The sequence below is a fragment of the Bombyx mori genome, chromosome 23 (assembly GCF_030269925.1).
Source record: "Bombyx mori chromosome 23, ASM3026992v2".
Taxonomy (NCBI): domain Eukaryota; kingdom Metazoa; phylum Arthropoda; class Insecta; order Lepidoptera; family Bombycidae; genus Bombyx; species Bombyx mori.
Window position 1 is genome coordinate 1,024,618 of NC_085129.1, and position 25,647 is coordinate 1,050,264.

The 25,647-nt window shown below is 38.6% G+C and overlaps 1 protein-coding gene and 1 non-coding gene across 2 annotated transcripts in view; both read left to right on the forward strand.

Moving 5' to 3' along the window:
• The window catches only part of LOC105841534 (uncharacterized), a 120,581-nt gene that overhangs the window by 78,065 nt on the left and 16,869 nt on the right, over positions 1-25,647 (forward strand). Inside the window, exons 2-5 of the mRNA XM_038019243.2 lie at positions 18,504-19,396; positions 21,543-21,652; positions 22,547-22,733; positions 23,684-23,743. Coding sequence (XP_037875171.1) covers positions 18,571-19,396; positions 21,543-21,652; positions 22,547-22,733; positions 23,684-23,743 — 1,183 coding nt within the window. The 5' untranslated portion in view covers positions 18,504-18,570. The remainder of the gene's footprint in view (positions 1-18,503; positions 19,397-21,542; positions 21,653-22,546; positions 22,734-23,683; positions 23,744-25,647) is intronic.
• Positions 7,563-7,669, forward strand: LOC119630389 (U6 spliceosomal RNA). Its single transcript, XR_005246149.1, has one exon. It is a non-coding gene; the product is annotated as a U6 spliceosomal RNA (small nuclear RNA).

The window sequence follows — 25,647 nt, forward strand, 5'->3', positions numbered from 1 at the left end:
GCAAGTCGCGGGAGAGGGACGAGTCGCGGGGGCGGGACGAATCGCGGAGGAGGGAGTTGTAGCCGTGTTCGTGTACGGCAGCGGTTTTTCCCAGGCCGAGACACTGGGCACCGCCGCCGGAACGAACGCTGGCTTAGCCTGCGACGCAGAGGGTGCCGAGGCTTTGATGTCTGGGCCGGAAGCTCGGAGGCGGTTTTGGCGGGCGACGCGGCGATTTATTTTAGGGGCTCGGGAGCAACCACGGTAATTCGCGGGGTGACCCTGTGTTCGACACAGGACGCAGCTAGGCGGTTCCGTCGCGGTTTTTTGGTCGCGAGCGCAGAGGGCCGTGGCGTGATCGCCCAAACACTTAACACATCGGGGGCGCGCGTGACAGTTAGGGGAAGAGTGCCCGTACAATTGACAGTTATGGCACTGGCTAGGAGTGCCTTTTTTATGGGGGGCTTCGACAGCGATACCAGAGAGCCTACAGACGGTCTGTGTGTTAAAGATTTTCTTACCCTCGGGGGTAGGCTGGAGAGCGACTAGAACCATATTATATGGCTCCCTACCGCGACCGGTGTGCATACGGTGCACAGAATTCACTGGTAGGCCTTGTTCTAACAGGTCGGCTTTTACGAGCTCTACATCTAACTCTTTAGGGATTCCGCGTATTACAACGCGGAGTTCGCGCTCCTCCTGGAGCGTATACGTATGGAAACTTATACGCTCCTTACGGAGGTAAGAAGAGAGGGCCCTATGGTCGTCGGGTGTTTGAACCTTAATTTGAATGCCGTTCGCGAGGTTACGGGCATTCGTGAAATTTATATTTTTGGCCTTAAGGGCCAGGCAAACTCGATCCCAAGCTGCCTTCTCCTGAAGGATAACCGGGGGAGGGGTCTGGGTTTTTTTTTGTGCCACCGGACGCGGCGACGGAGTGGCACGGGCTGGGGGCGCAACGGGAGTCTGAGGGCGGGGGCGCGACGCGTTCACGGCTTTGCTAATTTTAGCGGCCGCGGGAGCTCGAGACTCCGCGGCACGCTTCTTACCCTTCTGTACCAGGGTGAATCCATCCGTCGATGAGGCGGGGGCGAGGTCAACCTCCATGTCCGAGTCAGAGTCGGAGCACGAGGAGGCGGGTGCAGGCGACCTACGAGCAAGTGTAGGTATTTTAGAGGGCGCGACGGAGGCCGCGGATGATCGCTCAGCTGAAACGATGGTCACGGCGGACGACGCAGCAGCTTTTCTCGCCAGTATAGGCGACACGGGAGCGGCAGGCACGACAGAGGCTGCGGTGCTCAATGCAGAAGCTCTGCACGCAGGTACAGGCGACGCAGGAGCAGCGAGCGCGGCGGAGTCCTCGAGAGGGCTCGCAGTGTGATTGGCCTTGAAGGCCAAAAACTCCGAGGCGAGCTGTGGGTGGCGAAGTCGGAGGAATTCCGCGAATACAGCGTCCATGATCGCTGAGTACCCAGGTGGGGCGGCCCCGGGTCTTGAAAACACTCGCCTTGCGGCGAGGCCCCAACTTCTCGGACCTGAGCGGTTCTATTGAACACAGGTGGCAATGCGGCGCGATTACTACAGGACAAAGAAAAAGCACAACAAAACAGAAATTACGAAAAGAAACAAAACAAATAAATACTTGCAGGAAACCACTTTGTCGGCAGATGTACCACGAACACAGGCCGCGCGAACAATGGCCGGGCTAACAAAAGCCGGGCGAACAAAGACCGGGCGATCGAGTGGACGATGAGCACGTCCGCACGTGACGGGTGCCTCTATCGGAATCGTCGCGCAGTTATTGTCGCTTAGTCACGTTTGCCTTTCAAGCGTCGATACATTCCTCACGTATCACGGTTATCCGACGAATATCCTGCAGAAAGGGAATTGAATGACTTGTAGGGTGTTTATGCGAGTGCCGACCGCGTGAGGGAATAAGTTATGACCGAGCGTATGCAAGCTCTGTACAATGTAAGTGATCAGCATACCCAATTATAAAATCTAAAAAACAATGTGATCGCGACCACAAAATTATCACAAAGGCTACAAGGCTTATTATGCGGTATTAACTCGGACTCAAACTTCACCCAATAGTGAAATAGTCTCACTATACACTGGACGCACAAATCAGTTGTACATAACATGATTATAAAATTTAAAATCACACGATAAAATAATTTAATAATGTCAAACAGTTGTTAAGCTTTAACATGTGCTAAAATAACATTGAGTTATTGTCGTTCATTTAACTGTAACGATCAGCCGAAATTTGACGACCGAATGATTGAACGGCTAATGGAGCGAAGTTTCGGTGATTTACAAACTTCAAACAGTCGACACCTAACTGATTAATGACGGCAATCCTGACCAAACTCATCTGATCGTTTCGTCTCTATATACTATGTATATATTTAGCACTGTGTTCTAGTATTTTTTAAGCTTTTGAAGAGTCTTTGATATGATTAAAAATAATTTACCTCTTAAGCTAGTATTAGTTCTTTTTATGAACCATTTCCGACATTCTGAATGATTCAAAGGTTTTGTGTAAATTTCCTTTTGCTGAACAAAAAGTGAGTCACACCCATGGTCAAATTTTGCTCCTGTAAGAAAATCGACAAGACAATTTTAAGCCATTGATTAAAATAAATACTACGTTTTCAATTAACGTAGCTTTTATCCATTACCGCAGACAGATCCTCATTCTAGTTTCCTTACAATGAGAAACTACGTAGTTGTAAAAATAACTAGGTCATCTATATAAACCAAATTCTTACGTTCGTGTTTTTCTACGATCCTCAGTTTTCCACATTAACTGCAGATCCGTTGTAAGCGCCCTTAAGTGTTGTTCTTAACGATGCTTGGAGAGGCTTCAGGGTTTTCTTCCTAAGAAAAATGTTTGTAGCTGTAACAACTATTTTCATTAGGATTGTATGAAAAGCACTGATGAACTTTATTCTTGAGGAACGCGGACTTTCTCGATTCTTTGTAATTCTAACGTGACTTCAAGTTTTTGCTTCTCAACGTCTGTTGAAGGTTTTAATGATTCTAAAATTGTTGAGTCGATTTAAGTTGAAGTCTTTGAAGATTATTTACAATTTTTTCTACCAGGCTGGCATAAAAGTCTGGTTCTAAGTGGCGTTAAAGATGCAACCGTAGGAACTTCATCGCTTTATTCCTGTGTTGAAAGAAACTGGGAATTTCAGTTTCAAAATAGTTAGGAAAGCTTACGAAGTTTGATTGACACGTTGGATGCATGGTTCAAGGGTACATTAAATTTTTCAGGTAAAGAAAACATTATGGTGCTTGAGCTTCTTTTCTCATATAAACTGCCAAAAAATATACTGCATTGTAAAAAGAATGGTCGAAAACAAAAAAAAACCTAAAATTATATATTGTGTTCACGTTCATTATCTTTGAAGAGTTAATATTACAGACCTATTTCTAAAGTAGTAGTAGTATAGTTGTGTATTGTAATTTTAATGAGGGCATGGGGTCGAAGTTATCGGTAGGCAGCGGCTTGGCTCTGCTCCTGGCATTGATGAAGTCCATGGGCGACGGTAACCACTCACTATCAGGTGGGCCGTATGCTCGTCTACCTACAAGGGCAATAAAAAAAAAAGAATGCCAATCCATAAATTTTTAATGCTACTAAATGAAAACACGATGACAGTAAATATAATAACCGAGACACAAATCGAATCAACAAATCAAAAAAATATACCGTGTATTCTTAGACAATTACTTGATCAAAATAAAAAAATAAAACTAAAATCTGAAATACGAACAAAGTTATATACTTCAAATCAATCGAATGATTTTCGGCGCAAAATTCATTTTATAATTCACAGAACCGCTGTTATTCATAATAGTAGAAATGATTTATATTAATGTTCACGTTTTAATTAGCGCACTCACCTTCACGCCGTGCGATCACGTAAATTGAATCGGGTGAATAAAGTTATGTAATTATGATATCAGGTATGCGCAGCGCCATCTTGAGACGAACGAAGAGCCTTTTGCTAATTAGCATCTATTTTGTTGACGTTAGCTTATTTAGTCTTATTAACTATGTTAAAATTATATAAATATACCTACTCCCAACGTAGTCTTTATATTGAGCGATTGGATAGAGTTCAAAGAAAGTTTTTAAACATCTTCTATATCTTGTCGCCGGTTATCGTTCTCAAGGGCTCGACGAGTAAATTAACCCATAGACACAGTCCACTGAGTTTTTCGCTGGATCTTCTCAGTGGGTCGCGTTTCTGATCCGGTGATAGATTCTGCGAAGGACGGCTCTTGCTCGTGTTAGCAACGTCGTCAGGTTTGAGCCCCCTGTGCTCACCTACTTGTTAAGATTACACTGAAATAGCCTCTGAAGGCTATCAACTTAGGCTAAAAAAAAAACAAGCTCTTGTCACTTCAACTTAGAACTAACAAAATTTATGTCTATGGTCGATCGCAAGCAATAGACGGATCAATAGATAAAAAAATAATAAGATTGTGTCCAGTTATCTTACCAAACTCGAATTTAAATGTCAAATGACTTTACCTCTTTTGCTTTAGGCCGGGCCGGGCAGTTTGTTCTTTTTTATTCATTGAATAGATACGGTTACGGAGCAGCGTTACGTCTCATCTGGTGTTAAGTGGTGACCGAAGCCCACAGACATCAACAGTGCAAACGCCGTCACCCATCTTGAGACATGAGTTCTAAGTTAGAACTGCTGCGCGACCCTTTAAATCTAAACCGTGTACTGTTTCACGGCAGAAATGGGTAGGGTAAAGAAAATAACGTTAAATTACCACGGACGGATTATGTTGAATGGTGTAGAAATGGCACTTCCTGGTAATGGCTGGGAGATTGCTGGCGTCTTATACCAATTTGTATCGGCACACTTATAAAAGAAACATAACTTAAAATATATCAAATATAATATAAGATGTTCATTAGTTAAATTTACAAACTTTAAGTTTTAATTCCGTATTTGTTCGAATTGTATTCCTATAATGAATCAAAATATACCGATTCTTTTCTGAGTGATAGGTAAAATGGATTTTGAGGCTCCAAAATATTTCTAAGCATCACTGTAGTTGAAGTTTTAGGCCAGCTCATTCGTATCCCGTTCAAACACTAACCGAGTTTGATTAAGCGCAGATATTTACTCGGCAAGGCCTGGATTTGTGAGCCAGCCAAACTAAACATGTGGATTACAGCTGGTTTGAGGTAGCGTTTGCCGCGGATCCATACTTACTTATGATGATATACGGCTTATTTACATGTTTAGAAAAAACAAGAAGACATCCGTAGACAAGTAAGAGAAATATGATGTACGAATAAAACAAATAAATATTTGAAAATTATTTTTCGTATGAATTGTTTCAAGAAGCTTCCACCAATAATTCACACATTGAAAGGGAATAAATAATACTATTAAACATTTCCAATAAAATGATTGCAAAGCGAGTAGTTATAAATCTGTGCCTTTTCCTGTACCGATTTAGGTATTTTGGTTTCTGAAATAATATCGGTATAAGTCCGTGAAGTTCGGTTTGTTCGGATTGTATACATTTAATTTTTCAAATAGCATTTATTACATGATATGCATTAAATTTATGTAATACTAGCTGTACCCGTCCGCTTCGCTGGGCATTTAAAATTAACATTATTATTTCACACCCCCACAAAGATCCTCATCATTAACGCCCCCGCAACTGGTGTAGGGAGTCCAACACTCATATAAATATTAGCCTATCCATTAAGTACATGTATTTTCTACATGGATACCAAGTTTCAAGTCAATCGGATGCACGGTTCAGTAGTTATAGCGGAAAATCCGTAAAAACCACTGTAGATTTATATATTAGTATAAATTAAACAGTTTAAGCTGTTTAATCTGCTGTTAAGCTGTTTAAGCGACGGATGCTCTAATCTACGCTAAGAAACTGAAATGGAAGTGGGCTGGGCACGTAGCGAGGCTAAAGGATGAGAGATGGACCAACAGGGTAACAACGTGGAAGGGTCCAATCGGCAAACGCCGGAAACGCAGACCCCACATGAGATGGTCAGACGAGCTGATAAAAATAGCTGGTACCCGCTGGCCGCAAATAGCCCAAGATAAAGATACATGGTATTCTTTAGAGGAGGCCTTCACCTTCATTTGAGGAGGGTTCATGTAAACAAACTTTTATATTTACACACTATAACTTTTTTTAAAAGCACTATCTACATTTATAATTTTCTAAACGAGGGGAGGGAGGGAAGAGTAATGAGAGGAGGAAGGAGAAAGGGTAAACAAGTCTAAACAGCATCACTATTATTTTTTCTTCTTTCCTTTTTTTCTTTTTTCTTTTCTTCTTTATAATTCTTCTATCTTCTTCATACTTGAAACGTCTATGTAACCTATTATTTGCATGAAATAAAAGGCTTATTACTATTATTATTTATAGATTAAACATATTTTTTCTTTTTATTCTTGAATAGATTAATGTGTATGTAGGATAAATGGTATTAAGCTTTTTGGAACAAATTAGCTTACCGTTGTCCCCTACGCACCTGCGAAGACAGACGAATACTTCAAAATAGCGGCTTTATTTGTTTCTAATAATTCATATTTAGTGATTATTTATAACACGCTTCATAATATTAACACTTCGCGCATCCAGGTGAAACTAACAGTTTTCTTTCCTTTCAAATTAGGTATTCTTCACACAGCAGATAGTTAGGTTTGTGCCCAATTTATCAAATCAAATCAAATAAAAAAAAATTCAACATAAACGAAAGTACATCCTTGTTGAATGTCAAAAGAACTACCGCCAATCCACAAAAACTACCCTCCGTCCTGAGAAGAATTGGCAAGAAACTCAGCGGGCATGTCTTTTTTTTTTAATATTAGATTTCTTTTTTAAAATTAGATTTTTTTAAATATTCATTTTTATCAATATTCATTTAGAAGTTGCAACCGAAATGTTCGTGTGAAACGACTGCGCAGTGATTCTGACAAATCTTCCAGTAAATGTTCCACATCTCCATTCGAGAGAATATCCAAGTGGACAGCTCTACTTTCCAATACATATTGTGTCAATCTGAATAACATTAGATCCCTTTTGTGCCGAAGACATTTTGAAATGGTCGCCTAGACAGCGGCCTCTGAATTACTTCACTTATTTGCGCATCGAATCGATTTGCGGAAATAAATTCAAGTCAATGTCTCAGTTTTAAAGAGTATTAAGTCTGTAATTCAGTGAAATTAAGTTAGGTTTTTTTTTTATTCCCCTTGTAGGCAGACGAGCATACGGTCCACTTGATGATGAGTGGTTACCGTCGCCCATGGACTTCAGGAATGGCAGGGGCAGAGCCAAGTCACTGCTTACCGTCAAGTATGATAAATATTGGATTTTACTAATTACTAGCTAGTATTTCCAAAAATAACTAGTAGATCATAAAAAAAAATTGATCACACTAACATTCTTCGTATCTAACTTCGAATCTAATTTAACTATCTTAGTATCTTTTTTTTCATATTTACATCTTTTCTTTCACAATAAAAAAAAGTATCTTATAAGAATACAGTAATTTTTTTAAAAAAATACTTGCTTCGGCAGTACATATACTAAAATTGGAACGTTACAGAGAAGATTAGCATGGCCCCTGCGCAAGGATGACACGCAAAATCATGACGCGTTCCACATTTTTAACTAACTCGAGACCTTAGAACTTATATCTCAAGGTGGGTGGCGCATTTACGTTGTGGATGTCTATGGGCTCCAGTAAACACTTAACACCAGGTGGGCTGTGAGATCGTCGTCCACCCATCAAAGCAATAAAAAAAAAAGACAAGCTGAAACATTGAAAATAGCTTTTCACTTACATTGTCAAATTATGAAATAACACTATAAATTATGATATTATTGAACTTAAAACAAAAACCGTTTATATAAACTAATAAGTACAATTTTTTTAATTGTAGCTAAATGGAAGTCAGTGAGACACTTAAATGATTACTGAAAGTCAATTCATATGATATTATTATGATATTATACAACACTACCTAACGGTAGGTATAATTTGAAAAGTATTAAATGCCATTTATTTTCATTGGCTATGATCGATACCTCATTAAATATTCACCAGAGTTGAATAATTTATTATTATCTTTTAACGTTTCTACGGAAGTTTTTTGATGGAACAGTTACAATTTATGTGCCATTTGAAGTAATTTCCGTGTTCCCTTCATCTTTCTGAATTTATTAGGCGATTTTTTATTTTTTCTAAGCAAATTTAATCACAAAATTTCATTCATGTATTTGAAAATTTATGTTTTATTTAGCTGTAATTTTGGACCTCGTGTGACCTTTAAGAATTCTGGTGTACTCGTCATGGGACTTTTTTTTTTAGAAGGCAAATGTATAGTATATACAAACTTACCTTACAACTAAACACAATTTTAAATGTCTCCGCATTCAAATAACTAAGTCATGGATTCCGGAATAGCCACCAGTTGTTTCATTTTAATCTGAACACCACATCTGTGTTTATAAACGACTTCCACGTAGATTAGAGAATCAATTTAAGTTTTTTTAGATATTTTAGTGCTTTTCGATATTTTATTAATTTAAAATTTTCTCCGATTTCGGAGGGTTTAACCAGAGATAACCAGAACTTTTTTTACCAAATTACCTCGAAAAAGGACATCCGAGTGAGGATATAAGAATAATAGCCCGCTTTGCTGGGCATTTAAAATGAACATTATTATTTATTGTCATTATTATTAGGGAGTCCAACACTCATATAATTGTTAGCCTATCCATTAAGTACATATATTTTCTACATGGATGCCACGTTTCAAGTCAATAGGATGCATGGTTCAGTAGTTATAACGGAACATCCGTAAAAACCACTGTAGATTTATATATTAGTATAGATTACACATCTTCTTTTTCTATAGCACTCTTTCCACGTCACGGAGATAAATTGTTAAAGAGATCTATTTGTCTTTGTTTATTTTCTTCGAAAAGCGTTTTCGTGTTCGAGCGCACAAAACTAATTAATTAATAGTTGCCGACGGCTCGTTGCAACAGCTCAGTCTTGTTTGAGTTTTGTTTATTTGAAATTTGAGCTGCTGTTGGACTTCAAATGCAACAGTTTTGAATAACGGTAACATTTCCGTAAATCATTCAACTCACCGGTACAATTACTTTTGACGTGACAACGTCATGATTCGATGGAGCTGGCTGCACGCACGAAAAAACATGACTCATGCGGCGTTACCTCGCTCTGAGGCGAATTTTCTTATGACGTTGTCACGTTCAACTATCGTCAGAAAACCGACTTTACAGACAACCGATTTTTTTTTAAATAATTAAATATTATCCTCATGCTCAATATGCTAATTGTAAATGCCACTGCTCTATATCAGGTTCTCCCGTACCAGACCGTTCCAATAGTCAAAATCAATTTTCTAGTTCTACCTCTAAGCCCGTTGTAAACAATATAATGAAACCTGCGCTTACTAAAAACATTATTAAAATATTCAGTGATGAACTAGGGAAAAATATGGGTGTAGCGCTGAATGATCTGTGTTTGGGACAATCTGTCATAAATTATTGTATGCCTGGGGCTTCATGTACCCACATACTCAATAAAATTTTAAATGTGACTCATTGCCCTAACACAACAATAGTCATAATGATTGGGAGAAGGGGAAATGCAGATATAAGAGATATAAAATATCAAATAAATCAATTATTAACACTACAGGTGAAAAAGATCATCATGTTTGCATTTCCATTTATTCAGAGTATGCCAGCAGAAAATAAAATCAGACATTGCATTAATGATTTCATGCAGACAATTTCTAATGTTAATAATTATTATGTAATGACACCATGCAAATCAGAAAATATATTTTATACTATTGACATTAATTGCATGATAAAAAATAAATGTATTATTATGACAAAACCTAACAAATTCTATTTAGGTAGCTACAATTTTAGACAAGTAGCAAACTCGCTACATTATTTTTTACACATTTATCTAGCCATGAATTTGGCTAATCAACCTACTGCTTCTTTTGAGCAGAAAAAAAATATGACATCTATTAATTTGGAATCCGTTCCAAGTAATTTAAATTAATTACTAAGACAACAGAGTTTACCTCTTGCAGTAAATATGATTTATTTGGACACAGCCCATCAACTAATAATATTTCTTTGAAAACAACTGTGATCAACCTGGTGCATCAGAACTTACAAGGTTTGATGGGTAAAGAACTTGAAATTGATTTGTTCCTAGATTATAATAAAGTCAATGTTCTATGTGTTACTGAACATTGGCTTAAAAAATATGAATTAAATTGTAATTTTAAAAATCACCAGGTTGTAAGTTCCTTCTGCAGAGAGAATGCTATACGAGGTGGCTCACTGATCATTGTTAATAAAGATTATAAATGTAAGGAACGTAAAGACATTGTGAGCCTCTCTGTGGAACGGATTATTGAAATGGCATGTGTAGAGCTTGAGCGATTCATTGTTGTAAGTGTGTACAGGCCCCCGAATTCGTTATATGATTTTTTTGAAAATATAATGGAACGTGTTTTATTAAAGCTTTCTGTTTCTAATAAACATGTTTTTATTTGTGGTGATTTTAATATAAATTTATTAGAAAATACAAATGCCACTATTAGACTCAGAACATTGTTAAAATCATATAACCTTAGCAATCTATTTTCAGAGCCCACAAGAATAACTAGCACATCGGCAACCTGTATAGATAATATTTTCACAAATGTAAAACCTTTACTAATTAATCATTTAAGTTCAGACCACAGTGGACAATTCTTATCTTTTAAAATTAAATCTGTTTCAGATGTTAATAGTACAAGAAAGCTACCGTTTGTTCCTATTAATATTAGACGTTTGGAGAAGCTTAGAGGTAAAGTTTTGGCAAAAATTCCGAATGTTTCTTATAGTGAAGATCCCAATGTTCATTACATGGATTTATTTAATGTTATTAATTCTGAATTTAGTGCCATCTTTACTGCTAAAACTCTGATCTTACATAATAAAAGATCATTCAATGAATGGGCGACTGTTGGAATTCACAAAAGTAGGCAGAGATTATACGATCTCTATCATGAAAAATCATATAATCATAATAAGTCATTTCATGAGTATGTCTCTAAATATTCCAAGCTGTTTAAAAAAGTCTGTACATTGGCCAAGTCATTTTCACTTAGGCAATCTTATAAAAAATGCACCTGACAAAATTAAAATGACTTGGAATATCATTAATAGGGAGACTGGGAATGTCAGAAACAGTAATGCTGAATTAACTTTAAAAATCAATAATCGAATAATAACTTCTCATCAAGAAGTGGCCAGTGCCTTTGAGCACTACTTTGCTGATATCCCAGCTTCTACCACAAAATCTTTAATTTCATCTCCTACCGTCGCCGAATCATTACTGCAAAATCATGTCGATAAATGCAGTGTTAACTTTAAGTTCACAAATATTGATATAAAGGACATAATTGATAATTTCAAGCTCATTAATATTAAGAAAACTGGTGATTTATGGGGAATTTCAATTAATGTTATAAAATCCCTTATTGATATAATTGCACCTTACCTTGCTACAATATTTAATGACTGTATTGATGGTGGTGTGTTTCCTGATCTAATGAAATATAGTAAAATAATACCTTTATTTAAATCTGGTAGTACTTTTGACCCCTCTAACTTTAGGCCCATTTCAGTACTACCTACATTGAGTAAAATTTTTGAAAAAATTATTCTGGAACAACTTTTGAACCACTTCAATTCCAATAACCTGCTTCATAACAAACAATATGGATTCACTAGAGGTCGGTCAACTATTGATGCAGGTGTAGATCTCATTAAAAATATTTTTCAGGCTTGGGAAGAGTCGCATAATGCCCTTGGGGTTTTCTGCGACTTATCTAAAGCTTTTGATTGTGTTGAGCATAATACATTGTTGAGGAAATTACACCATTATGGTATTAGGGGCGTTTCATTAGAACTTATTAAATCTTATTTATCCGGAAGAATCCAAAAGGTAGACGTTAAAGGAACGAGATCTTCCGGTGTCTTACTTAATATGGGTGTTCCTCAGGGTTCCATATTGGGTCCCTTCCTATTTCTTGTATATATCAATGATTTACCTAAGTTTATTGAAACCCGTCACGAGGTCGTATTATTCACTGATGATACATCATTATTGTTTAAAATTAAACGACATTTGGAAGATTATGACGATGTGAATGATGCTATCTCGCGCGTGGTACATTGGTTTAGTGTTAATAATCTGTTATTAAATAACAAAAAAACAAAATGTATAAAATTTACTACACCTAATGTTAGACAAGTAGACACTAATATTACTGTAAGTGGAGAGACACTGGAGCTTGTGGATTCGACAGTTTTTCTTGGTATAACAGTTGATTCCAAGCTGCAGTGGGGTCCTCACATATGCAAGTTAGCGAGTAGGCTTAGTTCTGCAGCGTTTGCGGTAAAAAAAATACGAATGTATACTAATGAAGATACGGCACGCCTGGTTTATTTTAGTTATTTTCATAGTGTTATGTCCTATGGCATTTTGCTATGGGGCAATGCTGCCGATGTCGAAACGATTTTCATCCTGCAGAAGAGGGCTATTCGTGCTATTTATAATATGCACCCGAGGGAATCCTTGAGGGACAAGTTTAAGGAAATCAAAATTCTAACTTTAGCGTCCCAATACATTTTTGAAAATTTATTGTACGTGCGTAAAAACATTGAAGAATTCCCCAGAGTCTGCGATTTGCACAATGTGAACACTAGGAACAAACATAGGCTTGCGTTGCCGGCGGCTCGAATTAAGAAAATAAGCAACTCTTTTAGGGGGCTGGGTGTACAGCTTTTCAACAAGATCCCACTAAACGTTCAACTACTACCTGTTCATAGATTTAAGAAAACTGTTAAGGAACGTTTGTGCAACAAGGCATATTATAAAGTTAAGGATTATTTACTAGATGGCACTACGTGGGAATGAGGCGCTCGCTCCTGGCCTTTTCATTTTTCATTATTATTATTATTTTTTTAATTGTATTTTTTTGACTTGTTTTTTCTTTTATTGTGAATATTTCTATTTATTTAAAAAAAAAAGAAAATATTTGAGAAAAAACAAAAAAAAAAAAGCCCGCTGAGTTTGTTTCGCCGGTTCTTCTCAGGACTGTGGCTTTTTTTGGAACCGGTGGTAGAGTTAACATTGTTATTTGTATTTTGACATTCAACAAGTGTGTCATACTGACATCTAAGTTGAAATAAATGATTTTGAATTTGAATTTGAATTTGATGTATCTAAGTATCTACGTCTATCTATTTCACATATCTATCAATGATGTTTATCTTATTAGATAGATTAGACTGCTTATTAGATAGCTGCCTATTGGCAGCGATCTAATTTTTTTCTTTTCAATTATGAATTTCTCTCATTTATCTTAAAAATAATGAAAAAAAATTCATCGAACCTCCTCTCGAGGTCATAACTTTCATAAATTTTCGAAGACTTCAAGCCATTTTTTGTTTTCGACCTATCGCCGTAGAAACCACAATCGCTTGCAAGAGGGCTACCTTTTGCTTAATTTGGAAGTTGAATTAAATTAGTCAAGTTATAACTTTGATTATAACTTAATTAGGTACTTGACAGACATTTTGATTACCTGCGGGAAGTATTCGAATACAAAAGCTGATTAAATTTGTCTAAGGCGGTTCATTTGAAAAGCTTTTCCTTTCATTTGTTAAAAGTTTCGAATCTGTTACCGTAAGGTTTATTGTAAACCCAAACGGGCAGGTACCACAATCCTGCCTAATTAGCCGCGACGCAGTCATGGGGTCTGAAGTGTGGTACAGTCATTACACAAACGAGACTTAGACATCATGTGTCATGGTGGGTGGTGAAATTTACATTGTTGATGTCCATGGGCTCCGGTAACCACTTAGCACCAGATAAGCTTGAGATAAGATTGAGAAGTGATTCGTATTCATTATTTAAAACTATTTCTATGTCACTTTACGAACGTCCTCCAGGACCATGAAAGCTATACAGTATTCGTCGTATCATCATCATCATTAGCCTGTATCTCTGCACTGCTGGATGTAGGCCTCTCCCATAGTCCGCCACAATGAACGATCCTCCACTTTCCGCCTTCAATCTTCTCCAGCAAATCGCCACAAGTCATCGGTCTACCGGGAAGGGGGACGCCCAACGCCGAACGCTGCGTCAATAATAATAAAATGATAATAAAAACGCAAGATCCAATCGTAAAAACAGTTAATTATGCCATCAGACGGACCGTGGCTTCATTAGTGTACGAACCTATTTGATTACTGGTCTCAATGTAGAACTAACTCTACTCGCCAACTGAAATTTTTAAGGAGCGCACTGCAGCCTAGAATTGATTGCAAAGGCCGTGGAATGAGCAAGCTTCGGTGACTTCTTCAAAATAATCAAATAGATTTACACGATACTTTCAAAGATGTTGACGATTGACTTCCACGGTGAAGGAATAACATCGTGTAATAAAAGTGAAGCCCTTAAAATTATAATTTGCGTAATTACTGGAGGTAGGACCTCTTGTGAGTTCGCGCGGGTGGGTAACACCACCCTGGCTATTTCTGCCGTGAAGCAGTAAAGCGTTTCGGTTTGAAGGGTGGAGCAGCCGTTGTAACTATACTTGAGACCTTAGAACTTGTATCTCAAGGTGGGTAGCGCATTTACGCTGTGGATGTCTATGGGCTCCAGTAACCACTTAACACCAGGTGGGCAGTGAGATCGTCCACCTCTCTAAGCATTAAAAAAAAAGCTAAGCAATGATTATATAATACTTTGTTATAGATTATATTTAAACTTCCAGCTGCCACGACCGAAAAGCATTTTTAAAGAAAAGGAAAAAAAATTATACGGAAATACATCCGTACTTCTTTGGCACATTTCGCGGTCTATAAACGGATCGAGTGAGCGAAAAAAGCATTGAGAGCCCGCAATTTCCGGTGTGCTCCCCTCGGAGCCTCCGCCGGATGTTGCCGCCACCATTTTGACGCGTATCTCGAGTTCACCGTGTTTTTCCTTTATCCCGCCCCCATCTGTATTGGAAATTGAAAATTACGAGTCGCAAATTAACTTTACCAGATCATCACATGTGTTTAGATTCGTAAGGCGTTTTTTTTCTATATCTAAACACTTCACGACCTCTCCAATTTGGGATACGTTAAAATAAGCGTTGCAAAATATAACGATTAGAATTACACAAGATGCAAATTGTTAATTGATTGAGATTCATAAGACATATTCCAAATAAACATTTTTGAGCTTAAGTTTGCTGGTGAGATGCTCGTCTAATTAATGAGTACTAATGAGTAAAATCCGTCGGTGTTTCTACATTGAAGAAAAGTAATAAAAATACAAAGAGGTAACAATGTAACAATGTATTATAATGTAAACTATCAATTTTGAGCATTCTTTTCAGTATATGTTTGTTTATTTGTTTGTTTGCGCAAATCTCCGGAACTATAGTATGGATTTTCATGTCGTTTTCACAGACATACAACATGAGTCTATCTGTGGATTCAGAGTAGGATTTAAACTTTTCTCTTTTAAAATCGGATGCTGGAAAAGAGGTTTCTGGAAATTTACATTTACACTGTGAGAAGTTTTAAAGCAAATAACAATATTATTAATAAGAAAATAACGCTGCCTGTCCAAACCGCTGTCTGTCTGAAACCAATTTTGATTAAACGTGCTAAGAAAATAGTCTGAGTCCTTGAGTAAGTGAGGCTACTTTTCATTTCAAGGCTACGCATTGGTCTCTGCTCACTACATCTATAGTCTGTATAGCCAAAGCCGCGGCCGGAAAGATTTTTTTTATAAATATGTACATCAACTAACAACCAAGTCTTGAGTTTTTTTGTATAATACACTTGGCTAAACTTAGGGCTCTGTTTTAATAAGCTGATTTTAAAACCTTGTATATCTATAGATTTGTCTATCAGCGTACACGCCTCTTCCAGCCCTTGCCACTAAGACTGGTAAAGAGAATATCCGCGACCATATAGTATTGTTACGCGCTGGGGTTCGGGATAAATAAATGTTCCATAAAATTACAACTGAAAACTTAGAACATACTTAAAACATTTCACAAACACCTTAAAATTCTGAATTCACTTCTTCCGCTTCGCTTCAGGTGATCCATTCGCTATTTCGCTTCGAGTAGTTCTGATTACTGACATACTGCGTGCCATCTCTGCAACGCTTTTATAGCCGATACCACATTCCTAGAATTATCGAGAATATTCCACACAAGTTGAGTATCGTGTTTCCGCTATCTGACAATAGATGGTGCTATACTTCTCGAGCGTTCTAGATGCTACTAGATCCTTCAATATTCGTTCGGCTATTCGGCGATAGATGGCGTTACTCTTACTGGTGTAGCAGTATTTTTTGCTCAAGGTTTCCAATTCAATGTAGTCAATAAGCTCTTTCCGTAAATACACTTCGATTACGAATAAATACGATATTCAATATCAAATAATTACCTAACAAATTTTTCCCGTATAATGTTCGTGACGAATCGAAAAAGCCACAGAGCCGCGAATTGGAATGAATAAAATGGGCCTGATAAATTTTACAGGAACTCAGACCGGTCGCCATTGAAATTCGATTTTGAAGCACGAACCAGAAAGAACAAAGCCTTTTTTAAAGTTTGTTGCAAATATAGATTCAGCTGGTTTAATTTGACACGTATTTATTGAAAATAGTGAACAGACTGCCTAATACGTACTCCTACTACTCCTGGCATCGTGTTCTATAATGCTGAGGGTCGTGACTTTTAGGGAGCAATTTTTTTGGGACTATGTTCCTCCATTCTTTCCTGCCCTCTGCGCAGTGGATAGCGACATTGATGCCGAAGTCCAATGTCGTCTTAATCTGGTCGGACCAGCGCATGGGACTACCTAGCTACTACTTTGCCGGTGATGACTGTAGTTTTGCTAGATTACCACCGTTCTACCTAGAAATACGTGCAGATTTAATAGAAATCAGATAAGCAAAGCAAATCAAAGATATCTCGAGAGTTTAAGATAAATTTGTCAGCTAATGATACTGCGATGGCGACGTCTGACTTTATCCTTCAGTTACGAGCCTCATTACTCAGACTGCGTGAGTTCGAAAACTTTTTTCTGATAACAGAGCTGTGGAAATGAGCAATTGATTCGGTCGTTCCGCTGTCGAACCATTTAAGATTTCAAAAACAAAATAAAATGATCTTTGACGCTTTGAAGCTTTTTATTTTTATTTTTTATTGCCTAGATGGAGGGACGAGCTCGCAGCCCACCTGGTGTTAAGTAGTTACTGGAGCCCATAGACATGTATAACGTAAGTGCGCTATCCACCTTGAGATATAAGTTCTAAGTTCTAAGTCTCAAGTATAGTTACAACGGCTGCCCCACCCTTCAAACCGAAACGCATTACTGCTTCACGGCGGAAATAGGCAGGGTGGTGGTACCCACCCGCGTGGACTCACAAGAGGTTCTATCACCAATAAACCTCCGAACCTTCGAACCTCCGTGCAAAAAATCGACCAGTGTCTCATCGCTTTGTCCACGATCGCGTATTACGTTGATTATAGTCTTCGGTATGAGCTGCAATTTATAACTAGAGGTTCTTTTCCTATCTAAAGAAAAAATCATTGAAAACAGTACAGCATAAAAGTACTCTCCGTATCGAAAACATCAGATTATCCGAAAGTACGAAACAGAAGAATGTTGAATACTTTTTAAGATATGTGAGAAAATAGAAAATTTCGCTCTGAGAAATAGCAGTAAATTTTATATGCGCCTCGGGAGTTCACGGTTCACACTTACGTTGTCGCGAAAATATTGTGTTTTGAACACATTCTTCTCTGTCTTTTCTATTTAATATTAATGTAAGAAAACTTTCACTATAAAACCGAAACTTCGAACTCATGTCTTAAGGTGGGGGTCGGAATTTACGCCGTTGAGGTCTATGGCCTCCGGTAACCACTTAACACCAGGTGGGCCGTGAGCTTGTCTATATTTTAACTAGAGGTTTGAATAAATTTATTGTTTAGTATGGGTATGATTCTAGTACAATAAATACATGCTAAAATCATAATTTCATAACCTCTTGGGAGGGAGGTACCACCACTCTGCCTGTTTCCGCTGTGAAGCAGTAATGCATTTCGGTTTGAAGGGTGGGGCAGCCGTTGTAGCTATACTGAGACCTTAGAAATTATATCTCAAGGTGGGTGGTGCATTTACGTTGTAGATGTTTATGGGCTCCAGTAACCACTTAACACCAGGTGGGCTGTGAGCTCGTCCACCCCTCTAAGCAATAAATAAAAAAGGAACCTAAATGTCAAATATTTAAAACCTTCAAATAGTTATAAAATATCAAAATTACTCACGATGGTAAACCCGGATTCAAATGACAAATCATTTTCTTTTAACAGGTAATGAAGAATACAACGAGTCTCAATAAGGCAGTAAGATTGGATCTAATGCTATGAGCCAATAAATATGCTACATAGAACTTCATCTTCAAGACGACGTAGGGCGTCAAGAAGTGCCGCCACATCGCCGCAGACAAGATCACCAAGAAACTCAGCTCTACCCTCCAGACGTGCTTCACTAGCTACAGCAGAAACTGACGAGGAAATGGAACCAACTCCTCAAAGAAGTCCAAGAGCTAGTCTCGCACCAGACGCAATCATGGACTACCACAGAAGCCCGCGTCATTCTTTAACACCCGAAGTCAGATCAGCGCGGAATTCCATAACGCCTGACACAGCAATGCCGATGAGAAACAGTCTCGCGCCGTCCAGAAACAATTTAGGTGTCGATCTTAATTACGGTTCGAGGTTAAGTCTGAATCCTCAAGATTTCAACCGGAGCCCTAGAAATAGTATCACTCCTGACGTGTCAGCTAGAAGCCCGCGAAGAAGCTTGGTGCCTGAAGGTACATTATGGAACCAGCCCAGGAATTCGCTGGTGCCCGATGTGGGAAGAAGTCCAAGGCATTCCGTGGCCAGCATCCAGTTAGATCCAGCACGCGCTCAAAAGGATTTAGGTCCTAGTCCACGAACGAGCCCTCGTGGGAGTGTCGGTCCTGACTTAAATTTGAAAAAAGAAGAAATAAACAGAACTCACAGAGGATCCTTGATTCCGGACTCGCAGAGGAGTCCGAGAGGTAGTATTGCTCCCTCTGAAAGAAGTGCTAGAGGTAGTCTTGTGGCAATTGAAAATGAAGCTGCAAGAGTTAGTCCCAGAGGTAGTCTTACATTGACATTTCAAGAGCCTTTGGTATCGAAAGAAAGAAGACCCAGCGAAGACAGCCAGGCTGCAGGTAAGAAATCTTTTCATTCGAAATAAAATGGATAACAAACTATGACAAAGATAAATCACAAACTCAAGGTACAAGTCGTTAGGGCGTAAAGGATAAAGCGTCCGGTGTACATGTATCGAATGATGCGACTCTACCAGGGTTCACATTACGCAATCACCAGTTTTCTAACATACGTGTTAGACACTTATCTAGTATTTGTTTATTGATGACTTCTACGATGAAAGAATAATGTCGTGTAATAGTAAAGTAAGATTTGTAGTGAGCCCAAGCGTCCCGGTATATTCTATTTATTTCTGCTACAACACAGTCAGTCTTTTTTGATATACTTTACAATACAAATGCAAGTTCGACTTTATGTTATCATTCTTATGGTGGATGGCGACACGCTGTGATGTCTACGCACTCTACCAACAACTTTACACCAGCTGAGACGTGATCTCGTTCTACCCGCATCCAAATAGATGAAATGTTAGCAATTTCTGCTCTTGCAATTATAGTTTTCCTCCGCACACAGATGAATGCAATACGAGCGTAACTTCTGTTTAGATTACATTAAATATTCACGGCGTGTCTCAGTGTTATCGTATTTAGAAACGTATATTTGATATTAATTTATACACTATTCATAATATCATAAAACCTACTTGCTGTTTTAAGTTTTTAGAAGTTTGATATATAAATTTATACATATAAATAAAGTTGGAGCGTCTGTTTGTAATATTGAAATAACCACTTTTTATTACATGCATATGAATACGGTATATACGGTAATATATATACGGTACATACACCAAAATAACATATTAACAATTTTTGTCCGTCTGTCTGTCTGTTTGTTCCGGCTATTCTCTGGAACGGCTGGACCGATTTTGACGAGACTTTCACTGATATGTAGCTGATGATATAAGGAGTAACTTAGGCTACTTTTTTAAGACTAGCTTTGCCTCGCGGCGTCACCCGCGGTACGACAGTAACCGCGGCTAATATCGCGGGGTTCAGCTATCAATAATAAACTTTAATGTTTCCGAAGCGAAGCGAGGGCGGGTCGCAGTTATACATATAAAATGTACCTTTCTGTTGATATAACTCGGGCGCTTTAAGAGTGATATTCTTTGGTGGTACTATGAAAAAAATATTTCCCTGAAATATTAACAAGAATGTCGCGAGACCACACGAACAAACAGAATAGGTGACATATTACTCAGATTTAAACGTTTGAAGATTAAATATCAGACGAAAAAGCTGTAGCTGTAGCTTGTACTCAACAATTCATGTGTCACGTTTTGACAAGAGGTGTAAGTTTAACTTATTTAGCAAAGACTAGTTTCTATTTTAAGAACGATGGTAGGTTATGTTGCAAGCACTAGTGCCTACTTCTATCCGCCGCTCTATATTTCTGCCGCTCAGCCTTCTCTATTTGTAATTAAAAGGTCAGAGAAATCATTGTTGAAGTACAATCCATGTATTAAAAAAAACTGAGATCTTAGAACTCATATCTCAAGGTGGGTGGCGGAATTCACCTTCTAGATATTTAACTCTGTTAACACTTAAACTTCAGGTTTTTCTTTGTTTTTTAGTTTAGATGGGTGGACGAGCTCACAGCCCACCTGGTGTTAAGTGGTTACTGAAGCCCATAGACTTCTACAACGTAAATGAGACACCCACCTTGAGATATAAGTTCAAAGGTCTCAAGTATAGTTACAACGGCTGCCCCACCCTTCAAACCGAAATTAATTACTGCTTCACGGCAGAAATAGGCAGGGTGGTGGTACCTACCCGCGCACACTCACTAGAGGGTCCTACCACCAGAGGTGGGCCGTGAGCTCGTCCACCAACCTAAGGAATAAAAAAAATTGCCTATGCTTATATCTCATAATCGAAAATGATATTCACTTTGTAGTGGCTGTGCTAATTAATAACTTTATTGTATTATCTAATTAAAAACTCATAAAGTGTTAGTCTGATTTTTGACAGTAGTGATGTGGTGTATTTCGAAGTAGTCATTGATGTCATGAACGTACCAAGCACTCGTGAACACACAATCCATTATCAATGTGACTTTTCGATACCAGAATACCACGAGAGGCCTAATGATGTAAATAATGACTTTTGTGATTTTTGATACAAGTAACGGTATTGGATGCAGGTAAAGGAAGAAGCGTGTCTCCGTACAGAGCGTCATTCGGCGGACGACAGAGCGGCACTGGAGCTCTGTCAGATACTGGGTCTCGAAGGGCATCTAGCTCCGTCAGTCAGGTCAGTTGCTTATCTGAATAATGCCTTTGTAGGCAGATGAGTATCGTCTCATCTGATGGCGTGTAGTCGCCGTGGCTTAGGGACATCAGCAATGCGAGGGCCATTTCGTTGACTACCTTAATATAAATTATAATTTGCGTATTTACTGGTGGTAGGACCTCTTGTGAGTCCGCGCGGGTAGGGGCCACCACCCTGCCTATTTCTGCCGTGAAGTAGTAATGCGTTTCGGTTTGAAGGGCGGGGCAGCTGGGTGGACGAGCTCACGGCCCACCTGGTGTTCAGTGGTTACTGGAGCCCATAAACATCTACAACATAAATGCAGCCACACACCTTAAGATATGAGTTCTAAGGTCTCAGTATAGTTACAACGGCTGCCTCACCCTTCAAACCGAAACGCATTACTGCTTCACGGCAGAAATAGGCAGTATGTATCAAGGTGGAGGGCGATCTTCAATTTGTGACGGACATCTATGGCATCCGATAGTTTCTTAACAATAAGTGGATCAACAGTTCATGTGCTTATCATATGCCAAAACAATAATAAAGAGTTACTGACAAACAAAAGGAACTGATGGGGAGACTATGGAGGAAAACACTCCACTACAGTAGGTACTGCTAGTACATTGCGCTCTGATTAAACAATAAAAGTGCTTTTTAAAATTAACACTTCTCTTTTAATTGTTCTATTTAAGACTTCAATGAGCATTACTTGTGATTTATAAAATGAACTAATCTTGTGAGCCGAATTAACTTTCCAAGTAGGTCAAGCCACTATGAGGAACCCGGAAGGCGTCTAGTGAAACTGGTGAATAGATACCAGTAAATTAAACACACGTTCATTTGGTTTATTTCAAAAGAACATATTCGTTCTTCTAGCTTTTTGTTTTCTATCAGGTCTCAGGAGATGAGCAACGAAGGTTATGCGGAGAGCAGGCAAAATACAACGAGAGAGTTGGACTGGGTCTTGGCGTGGGGCTCACGACGTATGGATCTGTGGCTTATCAGCTCAAAGACGCTAACATGGAAGCTTCTGGCACTATGGACTTCGTCTGTCGGGCCGCTAAGATTATGAATAGAACTAGTGAGTTTTAAATTAAATTATTCAAATTTAATAGTAATGTAGTATAAGGGCTTATACACTTAATACCTCGCTTCAGTACTGGTGATGAGGTGTTTAGTGAGTCCACATGGGTAAGTAGCGCCATCCTGATTGTTTCTGCCGTGAAACAGTGGAAAAATAGTTATGCTCTACCATTGAGACACAGATCTCAAAGTGGTTGTCTACATTCACGTTGTGATCATAAGAGCCATATGAGGTACCTCTTAACATCGGATTGACACTGACCTCTATCATGAGCCTACGCAATTAAAAATCAGCTGAGAGGCACTTCCAAATTTTATGGGATGGAAGGATTTATTTTGGTCCGGAGACCTAACGACTTAGCAAGGATAAATGGGTTACTTTAGAAGTCGTTTTTAGAAGTCGTCGTGGCCTAACGGATAAGACGTCCGGTGTATTCGTGTTGAGCGATGCACCGGTGTTCGAATCCCGCAGGCGCGTACCAATTTTTCTAATGAAATACGTACTCAACAGATGTTCACGATTGATTTCCACGGTGAAGGAATAACATCGTGTAATAAAAATGAAACCCGCAAAATTATAATTTGCGTAATTACTGGTGGTAGGACCTCTTGTGAGTCCGCACGGGTAGGTACCACCACCCTGCCTATTTCTGCCGTGAAGCAGTAATGCGTTTCGGTTTGAAGGGCGGGGCAGCCGTTGTAACTATAATTGAGACCTTAGAACTTATATCTCAAGATGGGTGGCGCATTTACGTTGTAGATGTCTATGGGCTCCAGTAACCACTTAACACCAGGTGGGCTGTGAGCTCATCCACTCACCTAAGCAATAAAAATAAATAAAAAAGAACTTGAGGATCAGTCAGGAGATGGAGATGTTTTGCCTTTTGATTCTCCTTTTTCCAAACTCCCAGACGTACTAACTTGACCTTCAATTACATTTTGTTGCAGTTCTGATGACAGTGTTCCTAGCTTGCTTATCTACTTTGCCCGTCATCATGCTTATCATGGGTGAGTACAGTTTTCAATAGTTTACCTGCGTACATTTTAAAGTCTTCGTGGACTAAAAGGATAAGACGCCCAGTGCATTCGTGTCGAGTGATGCAATGGCGTTCGAATCTCGCAGGCGGGTACCAATTTTTCTGATGAAATACGTACTTAGCTATTGTTCACGATTGACATCCACGGTGAATGAATAACACCGTGTGATAAAAATCAAACCCGAAAAATAGAAATTTGCGTAATTACTGGTGTTAGAATGCCGTATGAGTCCGCACGGGAAGCTACCAACAACCCGCCTATTTCTGCCGTGAAGTAAGTAGTAATGCGTTTCGGTTTGAAGAGTGGGGCGGCCGTTGTACTATTAAAACTGAGACCTTACAAATCATGTCTCGAGGTGATCTTCAATTTTATGTTATATGAATACCAACACAGTTTAGTTAATACCCCTTTTTACGGACTTTTTAACATTATCGTGTTATGTAGCGTAGACTTATTAGCTAACAGATAGGTAAATTTGTCAACGTACTTTTGATCTGTTGCCTATTTATTGTAAGTGATTAATGGAAACGTTACAACAACGTTACCCACTTTTTTTTATTGCCTAGATATGTGGACGAGCTCACAGCCCACCTGATGTTAAGTGGTTACTGGAACCCATAGACATCTACAACGTAAATGCGCCACACACCTTGAAATATAAATTCTAAGGTCTCAGTATAGTTACAACGGTTGCCCTACCCTTCAAGCCGAAACGCATTACTGCTTCACGGCAGAAATAGGCAGGATGGTGGCGCCTATCGTGCGGACTTACAAGAGGTTCTACCACAATTAGTTACGCAAGTTATAATTTTGCGGGTTTGATTTTTATTACACGATGTTATTCCCTCACCGTGAATGTCAATCGTGAACATTTGTTAAATACGTATTTCATTAGAAAAGTTGGTACCCGCCTGCGGGATTCGAACACCGTTGCATCGCTATATACGAATGCACCGGACGTCTTATCCTTTAGGCCACGACCACTATTATACAGGCTTATATTTATACAGGCTGCTGATTCTTCGAACCGTAGAAAACATATACTAATTGGGTTTCTTTACGCTTGTTTTTCATCAATACCAAACTCATTTGAGTGGTCTGGACATAATTCCGCTAATCTAGATTAGCGGGATACCGATACACAAAATACCTATTATTATTTTCATACCTCATACAGCCTTTCGTTAGGTATTTTAATCTAGTCGGCCAACAAGCGTGAAATGAGTGCGTCCCTAGCTGTCATTGTACTAAATGTGTTCCATTGCTATAAATATCTATTCTTCTTTTAACTTGAAGGCAATTTTAGAACGATTTTTTTTTATTTGTTTCGATTTACCAAAATGTTTTTACTTATTTTGCTCGCGTTCAATTTACGATTACGACAATCGAAGTTTTCTTAATTAATTTTTGGGGCTACGATCACTTTCAGAAACTACCATTTTAGTAATAGTAGGATGTATTCGGAGCACGCCCGGGTGTGCCACCAAGACCATTTTTACGGAAAAGCAGTCGAACTTATCGGTTTGAAGGATCTGTTATCACGAAACACAATTAAGACTCGTGCTTCAATGTTAATAGTGGCATTCACATAGTCATGTTTATAGGCTTCAAAAATATGTATTTAACAACGGGTAGGCCGTCAGGATATCTAACCATTTTATTTTTATTATTACTATTATCTGTTAATCATATTCTATTACCTGATAACTTAGAATTTAAGTAAGGAATGTACTTAGCCCCATTTGCAAAGTTAAAGCAACTTAGACACTATTTTCTTTACAGAGTAGATACGGATATAAAAACTCACCAAGGTAATGAAAGATTAATCAAGTGTTAGGATATTAAAGGTGAGATAAACTATTTTAAAAGAGCTT